This window comes from Euleptes europaea, chromosome 9 (assembly GCF_029931775.1).
Source record: "Euleptes europaea isolate rEulEur1 chromosome 9, rEulEur1.hap1, whole genome shotgun sequence".
NCBI lineage: Eukaryota > Metazoa > Chordata > Lepidosauria > Squamata > Sphaerodactylidae > Euleptes > Euleptes europaea.
In genome coordinates, this window is record NC_079320.1 from 4,604,891 (window position 1) to 4,629,036 (window position 24,146).

A 24,146-nucleotide genomic window follows, 5' to 3' on the forward strand; every position below is an offset into this window, starting at 1 on the left:
TTCCTTAAATGGTAGAGAAAGTCTGCATATAAAAACCAACTCTTCTCCTCCTCTTCTGCTGCTGCTGTTAATTTCCCCTGTTCTAGCAGGGATGTGACTGGGGCATTGGGAATGGAGCCATAGCTTATTCCTCTATCCCCCTTCAGTCCAAACTTCTCTGCAGCTTTTTATTATTATTTTTTATTAAATTCAGGCACCCATGTCCACGGTAACAAAGCCACTACTTTTAGGCAGTATCAACCTCACAAGAGCTCTTTGTTCTCTAAGGCCCTTATTCAAATCGGAGGTCACCCACTACCCAGGTGACATCTTTACCTTGAAAGCAAGTGAGAAATTATGATTAGGGCTGATCTTTCGTTATGCGTCACAAAATAGGCACTGCCATATTTTTGAACCAGGGCTAGTCTTTGCAGCACGAGTGTTTCTTGCTGCCCCTTCAACACTTGAAGGAAGAAACTGGCTCAGTGGCAGAGCATCTGTTTGGCATGCAGAAGGTCCCAGGTTCAATCTCTGGCATCTCCAGTTAAAGGGACCAGGCAAATAGGTGATGTGAAAGACCGCTGCCTGAGACCCTGGAGAGCCAATGCCGGTCTGAGTAGACAATACTGACCAGGATGGACCAAGGGTCTGATTCAGTAGAAGGCAGTTTCATGTATGAGGGAGGGGCCATGGCTCAGTGGTAGGGCATCTACTTGGTGTGCAGAAGGTCCCTGGTTCAATCCCTGGCATCTCCAGTTAATAGAACCAGGCAGTAGGTGATGTGAAAGACCTGTAACATCAAAGTCAGAGCAGGCAATACTGAGCTAAATGGTTAATGGTCTGAATCAGTATAAGTCTGCAAGTGGCTATGGGGTGAGTGAGAAGCCATAGTATATAGAGGTAACTGTGGTTTGTGTGTGCTGGCTGTATTAAATTTTTGACATGCAACTTCAGGTCCTAACGAACTTTTACATGCCTATATCATTAAACAGAGAGACTGAATCATTTAGCTTGTACTAGAAATTACTTGGTAACCGGTTTGCTTGAAGACCTCTTGAGATTTCTGCAGTATCTGAGTGAAATTGATAGTGGTAGAGTTTAATTATCATAAAGTGTTGGCTTTTCAGATGGGCAGGTGTTGGGGTAGCAACATGCGTTTCTCGATACACGCACCAGAAATTGCATGGCAGGCCTGTGTCTTTATTTTTGTTAGACCAGAAAGATTCCCTGTTTAGCAGAAGTCTTTAGTAATTGTTCTTGCACTGGCAGTTATGGCATTTGGCATGCCCCTGATGCAATCTGCTGCTGGGGAAATCCCTCAGATCTTTGTAGAACTGTTGATTTATAAAAAATATATGTCTGCTGTCTCATCAGTATGAAGACGAGGAGGCGGCAGAGGAGTTCAAAATTTCCAGCTTCGTGGACATGGTTCGCGACTGCAGTAGAGTCGGCATCCCCTTCAGCTCACAAGGTGGGTATTTTTTTAAATGCGAACCTTAAAAACCCTCAAGTAAATACAGCTACCCAACTGTGCCTGGAGGGGCTGTGGCTCAGTGATAGAGCATCTGCTTGTCGTGTAGAAGATCCTAGGTTCAATCTCCAGCATCTTCAGTTAAAGGGACTAGGCAAGTAGGTGATGTGAAAGACCCCTGCCCTGGAGAACTGCTGCCGGCCTGAGTAGACAATACTGACTTTGATGGACCAAGGGTCTGATTCAGTATAAGGCAGCTTCATGTGTTCAAGATGTAATAAATATTTGGGGAGGGGCTGTGGCTCAGTGGTAGAACATCTGCTTGGCACGCAGAAGGCCCAAGGTTCAATTCCCCAGCATCTGCAGTTAAAGGGACTAGGCAACTAGGTGATGTGAAAGACCCCTGCCTGAGACCCTGGAGAGCCGCTGCCGGTCTGAATAGACAATACTGACTTTGATGGCCCGGGGGTCTGATTCAGTATAAGGCAGCTTTGTGTGTTTATGTGCCTACAGATGTGCATCTGAACCTGGGTGTGGACCACCGGTGTTGAATTTGGACCAGGGTGGTGGGGACCCAAGTTCAAAGCCATGAAAGTTGACTGCCCAATCTTTCAGCCTGATCTCCACCTCCAAGGACTGTTAGAAAAAAGGGAGGGAGGGAAGAGCAAGATGAAAATGTATCCAGAAAATTGCTCTGCCTTGCCAAGCGCAACTTGGGAGCTGGAGTTTTGCTGTGGCAAGCAAAATGAACAGAGGACTAGAGCAACTATGAGGAGTGGTTACAGCTTTTAGGGTTGTTTAGCTTGGAAAGAAGGTGGTTAAGGGGAGATATGACAGGGTCTATAAAATTGTGCATGGCGTGGAGAGAATGGACAGGGAAAAGCTTTTCTCCCTCATAATACCAGGACGCTGGGTCATCTGCTGAAGCCGGAGAAAGAAGGCTGCTAAGGGGAGAAGGCGGCTTGGGGAGACATGATAGAAGGCGGCTAAGGGGAGACATGATAGAGGTCTATAAAATTATGCATGGTTTGGAGAGAGTGGACAGGGAGAAGTTTTTCTCCCTCTCCCTTAATACAAGAATACGGGGTCATTGCTAAAGCTGGAGGGCGAGAGATTCAAAACAGATAAAAGGAAGTATTTTTTCACACAACGCATAGTTAAATTTTGGAACTCCCTGCCCCAGGATGTGGTGATGGCTGCCATCTTGGAGGGCTTTAAGAGGGGAGTGGACATATTCATGGAGGAAAGGGATATTCATGGCTATTAGTTAGAATGGATACGTCATGCTGCATACCTATTCTCTCTAGTATCAGAGGAGCATGCCTATTTTGGGTGCGGTGGAACACAGGCAGGATGGTGCTGCTGCAGTCGTCTTGTTTGTGGCTTCCTAGAGGCACCTGGTTGGCCACTGTGTGAACAGACTGCTGGACTTGATGGGCCTTGGTCTGATCCAGCAGGGCCTTTCTTATGTTCTTATGGAGGGTGAGAGATTTAAAACAGATGAAAGGACGTATTTCTTCACACAACGCATAGTTAAATTGTGGAACTCCCTGCCCCAGGATGTAGTGATGGCTGCCAACTTGGAAGGCTTGAAGAGGGGAGTGGACATGTTCATGGAGGAGAGGGCTATCCATAGCTACTAGTCAAAATGGATACTAGTCATGATGCATACCTATTCAGTCTCAGGGGGCATGCCTATTATATTGGGTGTTGTGGAACGCAGGCAGGATAATGCTGCTACAGCCGTCTTGTTTGTGGGCTTCCTGTAGGCACCTGGTTGGCCACTGTGTGAACAGACTGGTGGACTTGATGGGCCTTGGTCTGATCCATCATGGCCTTTCTTATGTTTTTATGTATGTTCTAGGCAAGGAACTGGTTTATAACATAGACATGCCTTCTAGAAGTCATCTTGAAACGAATCCATGCTCAAAAGGGGGTAGAAGTCTAAATAGCAGTTGAGGGGGTAGGAAAAAGACCAGGAATGCCAGGAGAGATGGGTCACAAATGCATTTGTCGTTTTGATCATGGACCTGAAAGATGAGATCCTTGTGGAGGCAGGAGGATTATGGGTATTTTTCAGAAAAATACTCACCCACACACCAACGGCGGGGATTGTTGTTCATCTTGTCAAGAAGATCCCTTGGGGCCAGATGACAGGCAGAGGAATGAATCTAAACAGCTGTTTGCAAAAACACACTGCCTTATTTTTAAAGAATTGTGCAAGCAGTAGAAGCTATGATTAGTCTAGGAATTACCTTATAGTTACTGGTAAACATAATGGCACCTCTGATTGAGGCTGTGCTGGTGACTTCAGAAGTAAGGGGCAATGCAGGTGGAAGAGAAAGGAGGGGATTCTATGCTGGGTACCTGTTTAGTTGCTGATGCTCTTGGGAAATTGCGACGGTCCTGGAAGCTACTTGGGATATTCTCACGGGGCATATGCCAGAACGTGACTTCTCTGTTTATTTAGAATGTTTAAGCTGCCTTCTACCCGAGATTGGCCTAGACCATGAAAATTAAGAACAAAAAGCCGTATATAATAAAGCGTACAAATAATAATTTTGAAATAGCAAACTAGTAATCTGAAAGCAAAGCGGCCCCAAGTCAGTGAGGAACAGAAAAAAGACTTTTAATTGCAAGAAACCAACATGACCAGTAGTTGCAGAAGCCAATAGCCCTGCCCTCTCTTTATTTATTCACAAAACTTTTACTTCACCTCTCTGGGAAACCCATCCAAGGTGGCTTACAAAATAAAGCATAAAAAACATAAAGAGTTAAAAGTTATTAATGAAAACCCAGCATTAGAAACCAAGCCAGAGCATGAACAGCGTAAAACCAATGTAATAGTTTTCTGGCTAAAAGCATACTATGAAATTGGTACTAAAAGATCAACCGCCCAATTCAAAGCCTGATGAACGAAAGCATTTTGGCCAGGCATCTAAAAGAGAGTGATATTACAGTAGCATCATGGAGTGATGGGGTAAGAACTCCTCATGTGAGTTGACACCTCAGGGCATGATATGGTGTTTGAAGAGGCTCTCTGTTGGGAGAAGAACAGTTGGTTTTTATATGCCGATTTCCTCTACCTTTTAAGGAGAATCAAGCTGGCTTACAATCTTCTTCCCTTCCTCTCCCCACAACAGACACCCTGTGAGGTAGGTGAGGCTGAGAGAGTTCAGAGAGAACTGTGACTAGCCCAAGGTCACCCAGCTGGCTTCATGGGAAGGAGTGGGGAATCAAACCCAGTTCTCCACATTAGAGTCCAAGGCTCATGTGGAGGAGTGGGGAAAACAACCCAGATCTCTAAAGTACACCACTCTTAACCACTACACAACACTGGCATTATTTATCCCCCTCCAGGAGAACTGTTGAGTGTGTTTGTGGGGGGGGAGTCTCGATGTGTCCGTTGCGTGAACCCGCAACCTCACACCCTGGCTCCGAATGCTGACCCCACAGCTCCTTCAGATTCCAGGCGGGCAAAGTGCAGTTCATTTGATGAGGAGACTGAGAGCTTTTCCTTCCCAAAGGATTATCTCTCCAGCCTCTGGTTTGTTTCTGGGGGAGATGTACTCACCAGCAAGCACAGCCTCACTCGTCAGCTTTATAAAAATCAGCGTTTATTTTTAGAGAGAGTCAAACAAAAATAAAAGCAACAGGCAAAGAAAACCGTCCAACTTCTTGGCAAGGAGCCGTCAATGTGGGGGAAAAGGGTCCTTTTGCCAGGGCGAAGCTAATGCCTTATAACCTCTCCCCCCACCAATTAAGGTCAAACAATTAATTAGCATTTGCAGCTGTAAAATTAGCACAGCTTGCTTACATTCCTTTCAGAGGCCCGCGCTATGAAGCCACTTACAATCTTAAAGCCAAAACAGGCCTGAGTAAATGCATACAAATGAGTTGGAAGGGGCCAGATAGGCCATCTAGTCCAACCCCCCACTTAATGCAGGATCAGCCTAGAGCATCCCTGACAAGTGTTTGTCCAGCCTCTGTTTAAAAACTGCCAGTGAGGGGGAGCTCACCACCTCCCTAGGCAGCCCATTCCACTGTCAAACAACTCTTGCTGTAAAAAAATGTTTCCTAATATCCAGCTGGTACCTTTCCGCCCGCAATTTAAACCCATTCTTGTGAGTCCTATCCTCTGCTGCTAACAGGAACAGCTCCCTTCCCTCCTCCAAGTGGCAGCCCTTCAAATACTTAGAATCATAGCGTTGGAAGGGGCCACGCAAGCCACCTAGTCCAACCCCCTGCTTAATGCAGGATCAGCCTAGAGCATCCCTGCCAAGTGCTTGTCCAGCCTCTGCTTCAAAGCTGCCAGAGAGTGGGAGCTCACCCTAGGCAGCCGATTCCACTGCTGATCAAAATATTTTTTCCTAATATCCACTCATCTTCAGTCCTTCCTGGATATATACAGAGAAATATTCTTCTGGTTATAAGCTTTACAGGGAGTTGGGGGGACTGGAATTTCTGGGCAATCACATGCCTTTGTCCTCTTGATCTGAAAAACAACTCAGGATCAACTTGGAATCTAACACAGATCAATCTGGTTTCTGTGTGCCTCTCTGTGTAGGATTTGCCCTTTGAATTTCTGCAAATTGCACAAATAGTTCTTTACCTTCATCTTTGATTAAAACCTCCCTGCTAGTTTTCTCTGAAAAGAGAGGAATAAGGACCAGGAATTATTTCTGTTAATCACTGTCCATGTGTAACCCAACACAAAAGGTTCTCTTTGTTTTGATGAATGCTTCGTATAAATCCTCTTTTTATGCAAGGAACGAGGCAATGTTCTTCTTGTTACGCAGGTTTCCTTTTTTAGAACAGGAAAAAGCTGGACTCTCTGACTTCCTGCCAGCTCCAAACCTTGACTTGTTTTCCTGAGAGAGCGCAGAAATAAGCTGATGCAAGAAAGCTGCAACCCGCTCATTTGTAAACTTAAAAAAAAAAAAAAATGGAGAGCAGCCTGTACTTATTAACTCTGAGTTTCCAGGCAGCTGATTTTCCCTGGTGGCCAGTAGCCTTTTTAGTCCTGGGCGAATGCCAGGCATTCAGCTCCTCTCCATTTGTTTCTCAAAGCGCTCACACGTTCCCATGGTCCCAACCAAAGGCATAGAAGAAGAAGAAAAGTTGTTTATATGATGACTTTCTCTGCCACTTAAGGAAGAATCAAACCGGCTTGCAATATCCTTCCCTTCCCCTCCCCACAACAGACACCCTGTGAGGTAGGTGGAGCTGAGAGGGTGTGACTAGTCCAAGGTCACCCAGCTGGCTTCATGTGGCGGAATGGGGGAATCAAACCCAGTTCTCCAGATCAGACTCCACCGCTCCAAACCACCGCTCTTAATCACTACACTACACTGGCTCTCGAGGTACATTTGAGGAAAGACAGCCGCTTTCTGTAGTGGTGCGGGAAAGTGTCCTTTGTGGAGCCGTGCATCCAGAAGTCTGGAACGGAGCGCTAGCGGTTACTCTCTTTTTAGTGGCTTGTTATTTGTGCAGTTGTCTCCTCTTGGCAAGGACAGTGTGCTGTACCATTGGTGATACATATAGCTGGAAGGGACCTCTGCGGTCATCTAGTTTAACCCCCTGCACAACGTAGGAAATTCTCAACTACCCTTCACACACTCCCAGTAACCCCCTGCTCCATGCCCAGAAGATGGCAAAAAAAAAAAAATCCCTCCAGGATCCCTGGCCGATCTGGCCTGCAAGAAAATTCCTTCCTGACCCCAAAGTGGCGATTGGCACTTCCTTGGACATGTAAGAAAGGGCCACGAGAGCCAAGCAATGACTCATCCCTTCCTGCTCTCCCTCTGTGATCTCTCCAAGGTCACAAAATCAGGATTGCCGTCTAGTCTCTGCTTTAAAACCTCCAAGGAAATAGAGCCCACCACCTCCCGAGGAAGCCTGTTTCACCGAGGAACCTCTCTGTCAGGAAGTTCTTCCTAATGTGGCGATTCTCTTTTTTTTCTGGTCACTGAGAAGTGCCTGTGGAACCACTGGGAAATGTCTAATAAAAATTGGAGTTTAAGAAATTACTTGGCAAAACTTGAGAATTAAACATTGCAGAAGTGAGTGTGGTCCTCAACCAGTAGAACTGGATTTTTGGGTGGTCGTTGGGATCATCATGAACTTTAGTAGAAGATACAGAAATCTCCCCCCACCAAGAGTAAAGGAGATGCTGAACAAAAGCCCAGCTTTTTCTCTACTCTGACTGAAGCTGCGCTTGTCTTATCTGGCATGCTCCATCAATCCAGAATGGGCGTGCTTAGCAATGCCTGTCTGTTACTTGGCAGCTTCCTTTTTTGTGTATCAAAAGTCCATTTAATTTTGAACATTGGTGTTTTTCAAGTGCCCTTCAGTATGGCATTCGTAAAATGTGTTCATCCACAAAAAAACAGACTGACCAGATGACGCAAAAATAGCAATTGCTTATTATGCGTATTTAAAAGTGTGTTCTCCTTAATAAAAATTGAGTCTAAATTAAAAACAAGGCAAAAATCTAATTTTCTTAGTTTAGAAGCATAGAGTTGGAAGGGGTCATAGAGGCCATCTAGTCCAACCCCCTGCTTAATGCAGGATCAGCCTAGAGCACCCCTGGCAAGTGTTTGTCCAGCCTTCACTTGAAGACTGCTAGTGAGGGGGAGCTCACCACCTCCCTAGGCAGCCCATTGCACTGTCGAACAACTCTTACTGTAAAAATTTTTTTCCTGATATCCAGCTGGTACCTTCCCTCCTGCAATGTAAACCCATTATTGCTATTCCTATCCTCTGCTGCCAACAGGAACAGCTCCCTGCCCTCTTCTAAGTGACAGCCCTTCAAATATTCAAGAGAGCAATCCTGTCCCCCCTCAACCTCTTCTTCTCCAGACTGAACATTCCCAAGTCCCTCAGCCTTCTTTCGTAGGGCTCGGTTTCCAGGCCCCTGATCATTCTCCTCGCTCTTTGTTTAGGGCAAGGGCTGCCAATATGGCACCCATGGGCATCATGATGCCTGCTGACGCCTTTCCTGTTACCCACCAAATGTTTATAAAGTGGGTGGGGCCTGGTGCAGCTTTATCCTTAGCAGGACTTCTGATTGGCCATTGGAGATTGATTTGTCCAACATTTTAGGCAGAAGCTCGCTCTGAGAGTTACTATCAAAGCTATACATAACCTCACTCCCTGACATTTTGTGGCTGGCTCCGCCTCCTGTGGCAGCCATTTTTGTGGTTACCCTCTGTCAGAATCCCAAAGGTTCCCTGAGGTTGAGAACCCCTGGTTGAGGGGAACAATGGCTGGGGTTCTTAATGCGCTTTTCCCTGGTAGAAGGGTGTTCCACCCTTGGAGGGGTAGTGATTTTTGCAGATCGCCCTCTTCTCCACCTGTAATATTCCTGGGTGGGGGGTGTCAACTGATCCTTGGGGTTAGGATTTTGGGGGCAGAAACAAATGCCAGCTGCAGTAGGAGATAGAGGGCTGGCAGTCATCCTTTTGCGAGAGCTTCTGAGCTTGCATAGTGTGGGATATGATCACGGAAATGCAAGCTTCTGCCTTTTTTATGACTGGCTTTGCTCCTTAATTTAGCAGCAGTGGTTCCAGTATTCAGAAGCAAATAACTTGTATACCAGTGCGCTCTCTCTTGCATAAGGTCTTGTGAGTGTGTTGTTTCAGCAGAATTAATGATCCAGTACTCTTACTTGTACAAAGGTGTCCCTTTGAGTTCTAAAGCTAGTTCTGAGGATGAAACTTATCACACCATAAAGGCTGTCAGAACCCAAAGACAACCAGAACAACAATAATTCTCATTTGGTCAACCTAATCTATTCACTGAAAATATTGAAATTATGCTGTTGCATTAGTGAGAAACTGTGTTTTTTGCTCCAGGTCACCTGCAAATATTTGACATGTTCCTTGTTGAAAAGTGGCCCATAGTGCAGGCCTTTGCCTTGGAAGGAATTGGCGGTGGTGGATTCTTTACCATGAAATGTGAGGTAAGGAGACAATTACCAGGTAAGAAGAAGAGCTGCTTTGTATATGCCGACTTTCTCTACCGCTTGAAGAATCAAACCGGCTTACAATCACCCTCCCTTCCCCTCCCCACAGAAGACACCCTGTGAGGTAGGTGGGGCTGAGAGAGCTGTGACTAGTCCAGGGTCACCCAGCTGGCTTCATGTGGAGGAGTGGGGAAACCATTCTGGTTCACCAGATTAGCGTCCACCGCTCGGGGAGTGGGGAATCAAACCCGGTTCTCCAGATTAGAATCCACCACTCCAAACCACCAGTCTTAACCACTATACCCTGCTGGCTCTCAAAAGACAGCTGGGGCACCACCAAACCCTGCCCTTTTGCTCCAGATGTGTTTGGCCAGATGCTTCTGCAGAGCTTGTGAGAAGGGCGTGGTGGAAGACTTGGTTCTCCTCTTGCTTGCCCCGTGTGTTCTTGCATTTCAGAGCTGCCTTAGTTGGGCAGCAGCCCTCATTTGCACACCAGAATATCTTCTTGTTCCCGAAATTTCAATCCGGCACTCATTGGCAGGATGCCCACCTTTTGCTTCCTGTTCTCCTCTGTTGCCGTCTTTCAGTGCACCACTCTTTGTAAATTGTTCTGAGTAATTTTGAAGCTATTCGTAGTGTTTGCAAGACCCCCTTTGATCAGTCTCCCCTTTCTGAAATGCACATATCCTTTATGAACTTGAGAGCCTGCGTTGGTGTACTGGTTAAGAGCGGTGGACTCTAATCTGGAGAACCAGGTTCTATTTCCCGCTCCTTGCATTAGTGGCAGACTCTAGTCTGGAGAACTGGGTTTGATTCCCTGCTCCTCCACACGAAGCCTGCTGTGTGAACTTGGGCCAGTCACAGTTCTCTCCTAATTCTCTCAGCCCCACCTACCTCACAAGGTGAGTGTTGTGGGGAAGGGAAGGCGGTTGTAAGCCACTTTGAGACTCCTTAAAGGTACAGAAAAGCAAGCTATAAAAACAAACTCTTCTTGTTTCAAGTTTGAAAAAGAACAAAAACAGGTGAGTTGTGGGGCTACAAGGTTTGTCGTTAACATTTGGTAGTAATCGAGCTGCTTAGAAGGGGTCCTTGATCGGCCTGAGGCCAGAGAGATGCTGGCAATGAAATAAATAAATTTGCAGAGCCGTTGGGTGCCTAGTAACTCAGCAGTGCCGCATGTTCATGGCACTATTATCCAGCCATAATGGCATATTGTTACTGTTCACAAACGAGAAGGGACTGTGTGAATAGCTCTCGTGTCAATGAGCTCCAGTTATTTCCAAATTTGGTGGGAAGGCAATTGGCCCCTTATACACACTTACAATTAATGCTATATATTCTGAATGTGCATTTCTGTAAGCTACAGCATACTGGCATTTGCGTGACATTTGTAAGAAAGAGCTCAGCACTTGGATGTTCCTGCGAATAGGAGGGGGCAAACACCTCCCCCGGGTGCATTCACATTTCTTAGAAAAATCCCTCATTTCTCTTTCAGTTAATGGACGTCAGTGTGGATCTGTGGAAAACTTACAGCAAAATGGATCCTGTTTCCTTGGAGAGTTTGCTTTATGAGGTAATGTGGCAGGACATTCTTTGCCTGCTGAGTCAGTTTGCAGAAAATAAACCCACAATCTGGGATGAAACTATGCCAGAGGGGAGAGCTGGTTTCTTGTGGTTCGTGGCGCCATGGTTTCCTGGGTTCCCTTCCCTGACTTTTTGCATCCTCTAAATGAAAATGACTTTTTACAGAGCACATGATTCCTTATCCTGTGATTGGAGTGGGTCCCATGCGGCCACCTGGGTGTGAAAAGTGGGTCCCATGCGGCCTTGTGCTCCCCTGTTAAGAACATAAGAAAAGCCCTGCTGGATCAAACCAAGGCCCATCAAGTCCAGCAGTCTGTTCACACAGTGGCCAACCAGGGGTCTCTAGGAAGCCCACAAATGACGACCGCAGCAGCATTGCCCTGCCTGTATTCCACGGCACCTAATATAATGGGCATGCTCCTCTGATCCTGGAGAGATAGGTATGCATCATGACTAGTAGCCATGGATAGCCCTATTCTCATAAGAAAAACTATGCTGGGTCAGGCCCAGGCCCATCGAGTGCAGCAGTCTGTTCACACAGAGGCCAACCAGGTGCCTCTAGGAAGCCCACAAGCAAAACAACTGCAGCAGCATTATCCTGCCTGTGTTCCACAGCACCCAATATAATAGGCATGCTCCTCTGATCCTGGAGAGAATAGGTATGCATCATGACTAGTATCCATTTTGACTTCCAGCTATGGATAGCCCACTCCTCAATGAACATGTCCACCCGCCTCTTGAAGCCTTCCAAGCTGACAGCCATTCCCTCATCTTGGGGCAGGGAGTTCCACAGTTTAACTATGCATTGTGTGAAGAAAGCTCTGAATGTGTGCCACACATATAGCAGGAGAAAATCAGAAGTCGTGGGCTAGTTGTCTTTTCAGAGAAACTCATCAAGACTTACAGACCTTCTCTTTGTCTAAACTTCCAAATAATCCCATGGTTCCTGCTAAGCCCTTCCCCGTTGCCTGTCACGGTACTGTAAATCCTGTGGTTTCTGGCACTGTTCAGAGGCAGCAGGGGCAAAAACTGCCGGAAACGCCTCCTGTGCAGGCCTTGTTGGAAGGAACGGGACCCATGCCAGAGCCGGGAGGGAGATACTGCCGGTGACTCGTCTTTTCTGTCTCCAAATGCCGCCGTGTGTGTTTATGTTGGCATGAGAGCCATTGGCGTGGATCCAGCCGTGCAGTTGAGAGAACTTGAAGTGCCCTCAAGTTTGATGTGTTTTACTGATAGGTATTTTTGGATTGTTACTCACCTTTTCAAAGGCAATTCTGATCCAAGCGGCTGCACGATAATTTTAATTTTTCCCCTGAAGGCTAAGGTTTTATCATGATATGTGACGGGGAGGGGGAGAGAAGAGCTTAGGCATTCTGTCCTGGATCCAACCACATCAAGAAAATGTTAAGGGAGCCAGCGTGGTGTAGTGGTTAAGAGTGGTGGTTTGGAGCGGCGGACTCTGATCTGGAGAGACAGGTTTGATTCCCACCTCTTCCACATGAGTGGCGGAGGCTAATCTGTTGAACTGGATTTGTTTTCCCCACTCCTACACATGAAGCCAGCTCGGTGACCTTAGGCTAGTCACAGCTCTGATAGAGGTCTCGCAGCCTCATCTACCTCACAGGGTGTCTGTTATGGGGAGCGGAAGGGAAGGTGATTGTAAGCCGGTTTGATTCAGCCTTAAGTGGTGGAGAATGTCAACATATAAAACCAACTCTCCTCCTCCTCTTCCTCCTCTTCCTTCTCCTCTCCTTCCTTCTCCTCCCCCCCTCCATTACATTGTTCCTGAAGGTGAAAATTTCAAGGGGTTACAATAATGCTAGGGAAAGTGGAAAGCAGCAGGAAAAGAGGTAGACCCAACATGAGATGATTGAGTCTATAAAGGAAGCCACGGCCCTCCGTTTGCAAGACCTGAGCAAGGCCGCTAACAGGAGGCCGTTTGGGAGGACATTGATGCATTGGGTTTCCATGAGTCAGAAGCAACTTGACGGCACTTAACACGCACACAAGTGGGCTGTAGTGGGAAGGAGGAATGAGTGGAATTTGCCAATGTCACTAAAACGCCAGGCAGGATAGAATTTTCAGTTCTTTTCATAGCCATCCCTTGCACTGATGTGTTTCTTTTTTGCTGCTGCCACAAACTGAGTCAGCATTTTCATCGAGCTGTTTGACTGCTACCCCGAGGTCCTTTTCCTCCTCTTTCAATCTCTGCCGGTTTAGACCCCCCATCAGCATCTATTTAAAGTCAGAATGTTTAGAGGGGGGGTTGCCCAATGAGCATCACCTTAAACTTGCCTGCATTGAACTTCATTTGCCGTGTTGCTGATCACTCACCCGATGTAGAGAGACCCTCCTGGAGGTCTTCACAATCCACTTTGATTTGCAACACCCTGAGTAGTCTGGTTTTGTCGTCAAACTTGGCCGCTCCGCTGCTCACTCCCAGTTCCAGATTGTTTCAGAACAGAGACATTGTGGTTCCTCGGGAGGTGATGAGCTCTCCTTCCCTGGAGGTTTTTAAGCAGAGGCTAGATGGTCATCTGTCAGCCATGCTGATTCTATGACCTTAGGCAGATCATGAGAGGGAGGGCATCTTGGCCATCTTCTGGGCATGGAGTAGGGGGTCACTGGGTGTGTGTGGTGGGGAGGTAGTTGTGAATTTCCTGCATTGTGCTGGGGGTTGGACTAGATCCTAGAGGTCCTTTCCAACTCTATGATTCTGTGCTGGTCCCAATGCTGATCTTTGTATGACCCGGCTTCCCATTTCCCTCCACTGTGAGAACTGTCCATTTATTCTTGCTGTCTTTGCGAAGGCTAGGTATCTAATGTCCAGCAGCTTGCCCTGAGCCACACACTTGTCCATACTGGCTGTTTTAGGGCACATGTGAAACGGGCCAAGGCTGACACACAGTGGCCGTTAGAAGAGTTGCCTGCTGTACATGCCTGCATTTCGGAGAGGAGCAACATGCCTGAATCCATGAAGCTGTGCTTTGGACTCTGCTTGCGAGCTCTAGCGTGATGTAGTGGTTAAGAGCAGTGGACTCTGATCTGGTGAACTGGGTTTGATTCCCCACTCCTCCACATGAGCGGCAGAGGCTCACAGAATCAGCATTGCTGACAGATGGCCATCTAGCCTCTGCTTAAAAACCTCCGGGGAAGGAGAGCTCACTGCCTCCCAAGGAAGCCTGTTCCACTGACGAACCGCTCTAACTGTTAGAAAGTTCTTAATGTCTAGACGGAAACTCTTTTGATTTAATTTCAATCTGTTGGCTCTGGTCTGACCTTCTGGGGCTGGAGTGTCCATCTCTGACATTAAACACAGAGTGGGAAACCATTAAGCCTGTACTCATGAATGATCGTGGTCCAGGACCTTGAATTTTTAGCCCTCGATTGGGCTATTTGGAGCTCTGCCCTAAGGGAGAAGGGCACAATCCACCAGGAAGCTCTCTGCAAGTCCCCACTGAATTGTACTTCAACTGCACAGGGACACAGTTTGGGTTTTGTTTTGTTTTTTCTGTCACACCTTCAGTGGCTTGGACGTGCCGAGGTGAGCATCAGCTTAATCTTCCTCAAAGGGTTTTTGAATGGATAATGGAGATAATGGCGTCCCGTGTCCTGTCCTAAGCTCTTTAAATCAGTTAGAAAACATTAAAAGTGGTAAGAACTCCTCGGCATTTCATTCTGTGGTAGCTTAAAAGGGTCCCGTATTTCTTGTCAGCGTTCAGGCTCCCAGATGCTTAGCTATGACACTGAATCCCTTCGGTCTGGTTACAAAAGATTGTTATGTTTTCTTGCTAAGAATTTTGTGTGGCAGTGATTGGGTCACCAATGTTAACTCCCACCCTGTTTTTTTTAAGTGTAAGGATTGATGGTAGATATATTCTCCTTCCCCGCAGGATTTGATGATGTTTGAACATCAGTGGAGCAATTTCTTTGCCAATTTCGACACCGAAATCCCGTTCGTTCTGGAGCTGTCGGAGTCCCAGGCAGGAGAGGTACGTGCATGGGTAGATGAGACGGAAATGTAGCCCCTTGCCTTCCCATTCCAATTTCTCACTCTGCATCCTTCCCACCAGCGTGCAAAGGGGGAGCTGTTGAAGCTTCAATCCATTCAAACGGCCTCGTTCCAGGAGGGTCTCTTGCTTATTTATGGGCTTTGTTCGCTTGACTTCTTCTCTGTCTTTCTGGCTTAAAGCAGTAGTAGAAAAGAGCAAGAGTCCAGTAGCACCTTAAAGACTAACAAAAATATTTTCTGGTAGGGTATGAGCTTTCGTGAGCCACAGCTCACTTCTTCAGATACAGCTAGAATGTGAATCCATCTGTCTTTAAGTAGAGGAGAGTGAATTCAGACAAGCATTAGTATGTAAATGTTAACAGTATGTAAATGTGAATAGCAGGCGTGATGGGATTAGGTGTGGTATGCAGAAAAGTCTGTGATGTCCAGGGGAGAGATGGGTATGGAGAAATCAGCATTGGTAATGAGCCATGAATGCAAGGTCTTTATTCAGCCCAGGTAAATGCATTGTCTTTAGTTTGAATATCAACTGTAATTCAGCAGTTTCTCTTAAAGCAGGAGAGAGTTGGTTCCATCCTCTCTGGCATCCAGGGATGCTCTAGGATAGCATCCCACTCACTTCCAGTTCTCACTGGGTCACTGCTCACGTGCCCTTGAATCGCCTCTCATTCCCCTGACTGATGGCATTTGAAGGCCAAGTTTCTAGGCTGCATGCTCTGTCCTCACTCTGGGGGGAAGGGCATCTGGAAAGATGGGTGATTCCCTTCCTGTGGTCAGGGTAGGCCAGGATCAAATCTCACTTCCTGTTCCTGCCCAGAATCGCCCGTCCTCGTCTGTTTTCCTCCTGCCTCACACAGGGAAGGCAGCAGCCGAGGTTGCTCCAGGAGCAACCCCACCAAAAGGAAGATTGTTCCTTGTTTTTTCCACCTTTTTGGGCTTTCCCTCCCTCTCTCCTCTACCTTCGAGGAAGAGGCTCCGCGCTCCAACCGGAGCAGCAGAGAGGGTGACGAGCTGCCATTTCAGGACCAGTGGCACAAGCCACCTAATGGCGGACGGCATCGGGACGAGCAGAGTCTTTGCCCATCTGCCTCTCCCCCAGGAGGCAGATCTTCATCGAGGGAGCAGCTGGGAGACTTGCAGCCGCTACTCCCCACAACACGAGCGGCATGGCAGAGAAGGTGGACATCCTCAAGAAGAAGGGTTGGTTTTTATATGCCGTTTTGAGTCTCCTTAAAAGGTAGATGAAGTCGGCATATAAAAACCAGGTTCAGTCGCCAGTGGGGAAAAGGACCAGACAGTAGGTGATGCGAAAGGCTTCTGCCTGACACCCTGGAGAGCGGCTGCCAGTCTGAGTAGACAGTACTGTCCTTTGGTTCTTGTAGGTTATCCGGGCTGTGTAACCGTGGTCTTGGTATTTTCTTTCCTGACATTTCGCCAGCAGCTGTGGCAGGCATCTTCAGAGGAGTAACACTGAAGGACAGTGTCTCTCAAGTACTGTCCTTGATGGACCAATGGTCTAAGGTCAATATAAGGCAGATTCGTGGATCAAGAGCAGTTGACTAGAACTGCAAGTTTTAGTCCATTAACCACAATGCAACTTTTTTTATCTTAAAAGCCCGCACTTTGACTCCAGCTGTTGCAAGAAGTTCCTTTGGTGTTTCAAAATCTACCTGTTGTTGGAAGAATATGGAGGGCAGATGCTGTCTGTAAGAATGTAAAAACATAAGAAAGGGCCTGCTGGATCAGACCAAGGTCCATTAAGTCCAGCAGTCTGTTCACACAGTGGCCAACCAGGTGCCTCTAGGAAGCTCACAAACAAGGCGACTGCAGCAGCATTGTCCTGCCTATGTTCCACAGCACCCAATATAATAGGCATGCTCCTCTGATCCTGGAGAGAATAGGCCTGCATCATGAATAGTATTCGTTTTGACTAGTAGCCATGGATAGCCCTCTCCTCCATGAACATGTCCAGTTTCTTCTTCAAGCCTTCCAGGTTGGCAGCCATCACCACATCCTGGGGCAGGGAGTTCCACAATTTAACTACGTCTTGTGTGAAGAAATACTTTCTTTTATCTGTTTGGAATCTCTCACCCTCCAGCTTCAGCAGATGACCCCTCATTCTAGTATTGTGAGAGAGGGAGAAAAGTGTTTTATGAAAAAACGTCCAGCAAGTTAACAATTGTGCTTGTCTCTTGACTTAGCAACAAAACAAAACAAAAAACACCCCCAAAAACACTTAACAAACTGCCTCGAGTTCAGCCAGTTGAGAGGCCAGAATAATATTAAAGTTTACACGAAGCAGAACTACCTACCTTCCCTCAGAGCCACCAGTAGCATTGGGGTTGCTTTTTGACCTTGGTAGTATGCCTTAATAGTTGATTTCTCTTTTTTTCTCCATAGCCGTTCCGAAGTTACTTCAGTCATGGAATGATTTCGAGCCACATCACAGATAACAGGTACTTTTTGCTGTGTTACGTTAGCATATCAAATTCTAATGGCCCATGGGCACAGCATTTTCAGGGTACTCCCAGGCATGGCCAGCCCCAACTGCCATGTGGCACCACTGTTTTTTTCTTTTTCTGCTGAGGCTTCTCTGGTGATACTGTTGAAAGAGGGTCACCCTCTTGGGATATTTCCCTCAATCCCCTCACAAGTTTCTAACCTACTGTTTCGCTGAGGTTACACAGGATGCTTGATTTTAAATTGGAATTTGAAGTTAATTTGTAGATTACGTTATGTTATTGTTTTACGTTTTAGTGGCTGTTAGCCGCTCTGAACCTGGCTTTGGCTTGGATAGAGAGCAGGCTATAAATCTAAATAAATAAATACCTTCTCTATTCCTGCCTCTTTATCAGCCCCAGAGCTCTATAAATCTCTGCTATAGATATCCGAGTTCTTTTTTGTAGAGTTGGAAGGGACCTCAAGGGTCATCTCGTCCAACCCCCTGCACAGTGTAGGAAATTCAGAACTACCTCCCCCTCCACTCCCCCAGTGACCCCTGCTCTATGCCTAGAGGAAGGCAAAAAAACCTCCAGGATCCCTGGCCAATCTGGCCTGGAAGAAAATTGGTTCCTGACCCCAAAGTGGCAATTGGCACTACCCTGGGCATGCAAGAAATGGCCATGAGAGCCAAACACTGACACAACCCTTCCTGCCCTCCCTTTCATGATTTGCCTGAGTTCACAGAACCAGCCTTGCTGACAGATGGCCATCTAGCCTCTAGCTCATGCCGTTTCCCTATCAGTTCCGCCGTGTTCCCAAGTGTTTGTTGTGTTGGCAGTAACTCCCCCTCTTCCCCTTAGCCCCAGCAGGCAGCCCTTCGTGCTCTTTGGCACCCATTCCTCCAAGGAGAACCTGAATGCCGGCAACTTCAACTTCCCATCGGAGGGACACCTGGTTCGCAACACGGGCCTTGGCGGGAGCGCTGCCAAGCACATGGTAAGCATCACCTGGCGAGACTTTGTGGAACAATGTTAAAAATAGCAGTGCAGTAATGCTGCATGTCAGCAGTTCGCAGATCCCAAGGGCTTCTCCAGATCAGAGTCCACCACTTCGATGCTTTGACACTTGAAAGCCCCAAAATCATATTGGTCTCTAAGTGTCTGCTGGACTTGAATCTACCTCTATCTTAGACTCTCAGTGGTTCTCAAGGGTCTCTGAGCAGACCGTGCCAATCTTGCTGTACCGTTGGTCTGATTCAGAGTAAGACAGCTTCATTTGTGTCTTTATGGTCCCGGGGCCTGCGGCGGAAGGTGGGGGCCCTGCGTGTTTTCCAGAGCTCTGACTTGGGGGGGCCCACATCCCCACAATCTGTCACTAGACAAAGCACTGAAAGATCCCAGGCAATGTGAGAAAATGCTCAGGTTTGCTCTGCCTCTTTCAAGGTCAAAGGGCAAGCCGGCACAGCACAGTCCATGTAGCCTAATGCCTGTCAAGGGGCACTCATGAAGGTCTTGCGCACACGTGGTTTCTGACCACGCTGCCTTAACTCGCTCACTTCCCTATTGTGTTTTCACTGGTTCCAGGTGGTACAGTGTGTCTCTCCAAAGGGACCTCTGGCTTGTTCGAGGACCTATTTCTTTGGAGCCACTCACACTCCTTACCTTGGTAAGCTCTGGATCGATTGTGTGTGTGTGTTTGCGTGTCTGTTTCAGCTTCTAGACTGCCTTGTTCCTAGGACTTGAGGTGGGGCAGTGCAGAAAATCAGGCTAAATTGATACGCCATTAAAAAACAGGAGAATAGGTAAAGCCGGAAAGGATGGGGCAAGTTGGATGAATCGCCTGAAAGTGTGCAGCATGCCTCCCTCCCCCAGTGGCTTGGCTTCTGCTTTCCATTGGTTTGAAAGGTTCAAAATAATTGAAGGAGGTGGTGGTGCTCCAACCTCCTGCACAATGCAGGAAATTCACAACTGACTTACTCTCATATGGAAATAACCAAAGCATTTTATTCTCGTTTAGGCAAAGATAACGAGATGGAAAAGAAAGCCGACCAAATGTAAGTTCCCTGTGACTTGTTTTCTCCGTCTTTTCAGTCCAAAGGGTTGGGTCCACATTTAAATCTGGCTGCTCCTCTCTTAGCTGTGCAACACCACAAATTGTAGATCTGGTGTGTTGTTGTTATTTATTAAACGTATACCCCACCCTCCCTGGCAACGCCAGTCTCAGGGCAGCTTCCAGTAGAATGAAAACAGTAACCATATAAATAAATAAAAAATGCATCAACGTTAAGAACATACAAGTAAAGCCTAAAATAGACCCAATTTAAACATAGGGTGCCCTAACTAACTACCGTATATACTCACGTATAAGCCAAGTTTTTCAGCCCAAAAAAAGGGCTGAAAAAGCCGAACTCGGCTTATACGCTGGTCAATATGGTAGGGAAGGGGGGAGGGAGGAGGGAGGGAGGGGGGAACTTACCACCAGCACCTTCTCCCGGCCGGGAGCGGCCTCCAGAGGCCCCCTGTGGCCGCAGGGAGGCCACGCCACCGCCACCTTTTCCAGGCCGGGAGCGGCCTCCAGAGGCCCCCTGCGGCCGCAGGGAGGCCGCTCAGCCGCCCCCGCCGCCTTCTCCCGGCCGGGAGTGGCCTCCAGAGGCCCCCTGCGGCTGCAGGGAGGCCGCTCAGCCGCCCCCGCTGTCTTTTCCCGGCCGGAAGTGGCCTCCAGAGGCCCTCTGAGGCTGCAGGGAGGCCTCTCAGCCGCCCCCGCCACCTTTTCCAGGTCGGGAGCGGCCTCCAGAGGCCCCCTGCGGCCGCAGGGAGGCCGCCCAACCGCCCCCGCCGCCTTCTCCCGGCCGGGAGCGGCCTCCAGAATCCCCCTGCGGCTGCAGGGAGGCCGCTCAGCCGCCCCCGCCGCCTTTCCCCAGCCGGGAGCGGCCTCCAGAGGCCCCCTGCAACTGCAGGGAGGCCGCGCCGCCGCCCCCGCCGGGCCTGCGCCACTTCCCGCTGCCAGGAGCGGCCTGGGGGGGCCTCCTGCAGCTGCAGGAAGGCCGCCCCCGCCGGATCCGCCGCTTCTGCCACCAGGAGCCCGGTCAGGTAAGCCTGCGGGGGGGGGGGGGTTATAAGCCGACCCTCGGCTTATACGCGGGTGCCTAATTTTTCCCCATTTTTGGGGAGAAATTAGGCACCTCGGCTTATACGCGGGTCGGCTTATACACGGGTATATACGGTAGTTAAATTGTTGATAGTTAAATGGTGAAACACCCTGCCCCATGATGTGATGATGGCTGCCAACTTGGAAGGCTTGAAGAGGGGAGTGGACATGTTCATGGAGGAGAGGGCTATCCAAGGCTTTAGTTAAAACGGATACTGGTCATGATGCATCCCTATTCTCTCCAGGATCAGAGGAGCAGGCCTATTATATTAGGTGCTTTGGAACACAGGCAGGACAATGCTGCTGCAGTGGTCTAGCTTGTGGGCTTCCTAGAGGCACCTGGTTGGCCACTGTGTGAACAGACTGCTGGACCTGATGGGCCTTGGTCTGATCCAGCAGGGCTTTTCTTATGTTCTTAAGTTCTTAACTAGTTCCTATATAATGTCAATCGCCGAGGAGATTGACCAAAGGTGGCTATCTAAAAAGGCTAAAACCTCCAGGATCTGCCCTGTCCCTTTCATGACTGTGACTGGGTTCCAAACCATGGCTCTCCTTGGCTCTTTCTTTGGCACCTCGTGGGTGACCTACCTTGCTTGCTTGTCCGTACCTTTAAAACCCTGGATCGCTGATCTGTCCTGATTAAAAATGTGTGCCAATTGACATAATGAGCACTGTGTTTGCTTTGTTTTCCAGCAAGCTGCTGTCTCAAATTTACGCTGCTGTTGTAGAGGCGGTGCTAGCTGCTATAGATTCCTATTCGAAAGTGTCCAACGCCACCAAGGTAACTATGTATTTGACTTGCATGAAAAGGGCACTTGTTCTGTTCTCAAAAAACCAAACCTGTCTACCAAGGATCTCCACTTGTCATGTAGACTTGTGGGACAAAGTATGCAGGAAACTGACACGAAGCAGTACAGAGGAAAGGACTCGAGGTCCTTGGGGAGGGGCTGTGGCTCAGTAATAGTGCATCTGCTCGGCATGCAAAAAGTCCCAGGGTCAATCCCCGGCATCTCCAACTAAAGGGACTAGGCAAGTAGGTGATGTGAAAGACCTCTGCCTGAGACCCTGGAGAGCCAGCGTGGTGTAGTGGTTAAGACTGGTGGTTTGGAGCAGTGGAGTCTGATCTGGGGAACCTGGTTTGATTCCCCAGTCCTACACACAAAGCCAGCTGTGTGACCTTGGGCTAGTCACAGCTGTCTTAGAGCTCTCTCAGCCCCACCTACCTCACAGGGTATCTGTTGTGGGGAGGGGAAGGGAAGGCAATTGTAAGCCGGTTTGATTCTACCTTATGTGGCAGAGAAAGTCAGCATATATAAACCAACTCTTCTTCTGAGGAGACAATACTGACTTTGATGGACCAAGGGTCTGATTCAGTAGAAGGCAGCTTCATATGTTCATATGGTCCCTCCTCCTTGAAGCAGGCTTGCAATTTGATAATCTTCTAGGTGGATTTTAGTTCTCCAAGGGACAAAGTCAGCACCTTTTAACTGGGCCTATAAACTCACTGGTGGGCTGTGTAATTCACTAATCTCTTCCCCCGTAGATAGCGTTAGTAACATTTAGGTCCCTGCAGTGATGTGATCCGTCTTCCACAGGCGAAATTGCGTGGGATCGTGTTCAAAGCATCCTTTGAATTCATGGCTCCGAGAATCGTCAGTCTCCTTTCCTAGCTGTGAAATAAGAGAGATTGTGACTTAGTTCTTTCATCTCTGTCTCTCTCCCCCCACCCGGTTTCTTTGCAGGCAAAGGAAGTGGCAGAGCAAACCTTCTCCAATATACTCGACGTCTTTGAACTTGCATACTTCAAAGCTCCGCTACGGTATGTCATTTTGGGGAAGCCTTTCTTCTTGGCTGGCATTACCGGGTCAACCACCGCTCAGGTGGCTTCTTTTTTGGAAGAGCACAGAAGAGCTGCTAACGTATCTGCCAAACGCACACGTCGTGTGAATGAGTAATGCATACAAGGCACCTGCCCTCGGCAGTCTCCGGGAATTTTGCTCAAGGCCAGATTGGCGAGGGATCCTGGAGGTTTTTTATCTTCCTCTGGGTGTAAAGCAGGGGTCAGTGGGGGAAGTGAGTGTGTGTGTGGGGGGAAAGGTAGTTGTGAATTTCTACATTGCACAGGGGGTTAGACTAGATGACCCTGGATGTTCCTTCCAGCTCAGTGTTTTCTGTGTTTTTCCTTTCAGCCCACTGGCATCATTTAAAAACCTGTTTATCCCAGCATGCCCGTGCACTTAGCTGGCCAGTTTGGCTTGGCACTAAGATCCTGTACATCCCTGCTACTGTGTGTGTGTCAATGGATCTCTGCTGTGTTTGACTGTGGCGTTTATTTTTATGTTCTGCCCGTTATTTTTACAGCGGTCTTGTTACCCTGTTTGTTCATGCTGGCTGCCTTCTCCCGGCAGAGCAGCAATTGGCCTGAAATGCTTTTCTCACTCAATATTTTCTCTCTCTCTCCCCCCCCTTTCTCTTCAGGTCCAAAATTGATTTTCAGATTCAAGCTGTGAACAACCATGGAAGGTCAGTGCCCTCCTCCCTCCAGTGCCGACAGCGAGCAAATGGGGTTTCGTCTCGGTTCAGTCCTGCTTGTGCATGCAAAGATGAGTGTCTTGGGCTTTTCCTCAGACTCCCTTGGTCCCATGGGCTTCAGGAGCATGGTTCTGCAGCCAGGTTAATCAACAAAGGCCTTTGCCAGCAACATGTCTGCTAACATGTTGGCTCAGTTTGTAGAGCATCTGCTTGGCATGCAGAAGGTCCCAGGTTCAATCCCCGGCATCTCCAGTTAGGGACTAGGCAAGTAGGTGATGTGAAAGACCCTTTTCTGCCTGAGACCCTGGAGAACCGCTGCCAGTCTGAGTAGACAGTACTGACTTTGATGGACCAAGGGTCTGATTCAGTATAAGGCAGCTTCATGTGTTCATGTATTCCAGCTAGCTTGCTTGGCAGATTCCAGGTCTGGAGATGGAATGTTAATAGCTTGAGCCATTAAAGCAAATGTTGTATGTATATGGGGAGGCCCCCAGCCCCCAGTTTGGAGGACGTAGGGGTGAGGAACAGTGTTAGGGGAGGGGATAAAAATTCTGCTTTCTGCTGGAAACCATGAACTAAGATTTTTAGGGATTGGTGGTGCCATCAGTTTGCAACGGGGAGGGGCCATGGCTCAGTGGTAGACCATCTGCTTGGCATACAGAAGGTCCCAGGTTCAATTCCCGGCATTTCCATGTAAAAGGACCAGGCAGTAGGTGATGTGAAAGACCCCTGCCTGAGACCCTGCAGAGACACTGCAGGTCTGAGTAGACAATTCTCATCTTGACGGACCAAGGGTCTGATTCAGTATAGGACAGCTTCATGGGGAAGGGCCATGGCTCAGTGGTAGAGCATTTGCTTTGGCATGCAGAAGGTCCCAGGTTCAATCCCCGGCATCTCCATTTAAAGGATCTGGCAGTAAGTGATACGAAAAACCTCCGCCTGAGACCCTGGAGAACCGCTGCCAGTCTGAATGGACAAGACTGACCTTGACGAACCGATGGTCTGGTTCAGTA

General features: G+C 48.1%; 1 protein-coding gene across 1 annotated transcript in view; it reads left to right on the forward strand.

Annotated features, from left to right (window-relative positions):
• Positions 1–24,146, forward strand: part of DNAAF9 (dynein axonemal assembly factor 9) — an 87,204-nt gene that overhangs the window by 22,240 nt on the left and 40,818 nt on the right. Inside the window, exons 5-15 of the mRNA XM_056855770.1 lie at positions 1,354–1,450; positions 9,307–9,413; positions 10,912–10,989; positions 14,894–14,992; positions 17,413–17,468; positions 18,315–18,450; positions 19,038–19,119; positions 19,471–19,507; positions 21,295–21,382; positions 22,344–22,420; positions 23,080–23,124. Coding sequence (XP_056711748.1) covers positions 1,354–1,450; positions 9,307–9,413; positions 10,912–10,989; positions 14,894–14,992; positions 17,413–17,468; positions 18,315–18,450; positions 19,038–19,119; positions 19,471–19,507; positions 21,295–21,382; positions 22,344–22,420; positions 23,080–23,124 — 902 coding nt within the window. The remainder of the gene's footprint in view (positions 1–1,353; positions 1,451–9,306; positions 9,414–10,911; positions 10,990–14,893; positions 14,993–17,412; positions 17,469–18,314; positions 18,451–19,037; positions 19,120–19,470; positions 19,508–21,294; positions 21,383–22,343; positions 22,421–23,079; positions 23,125–24,146) is intronic.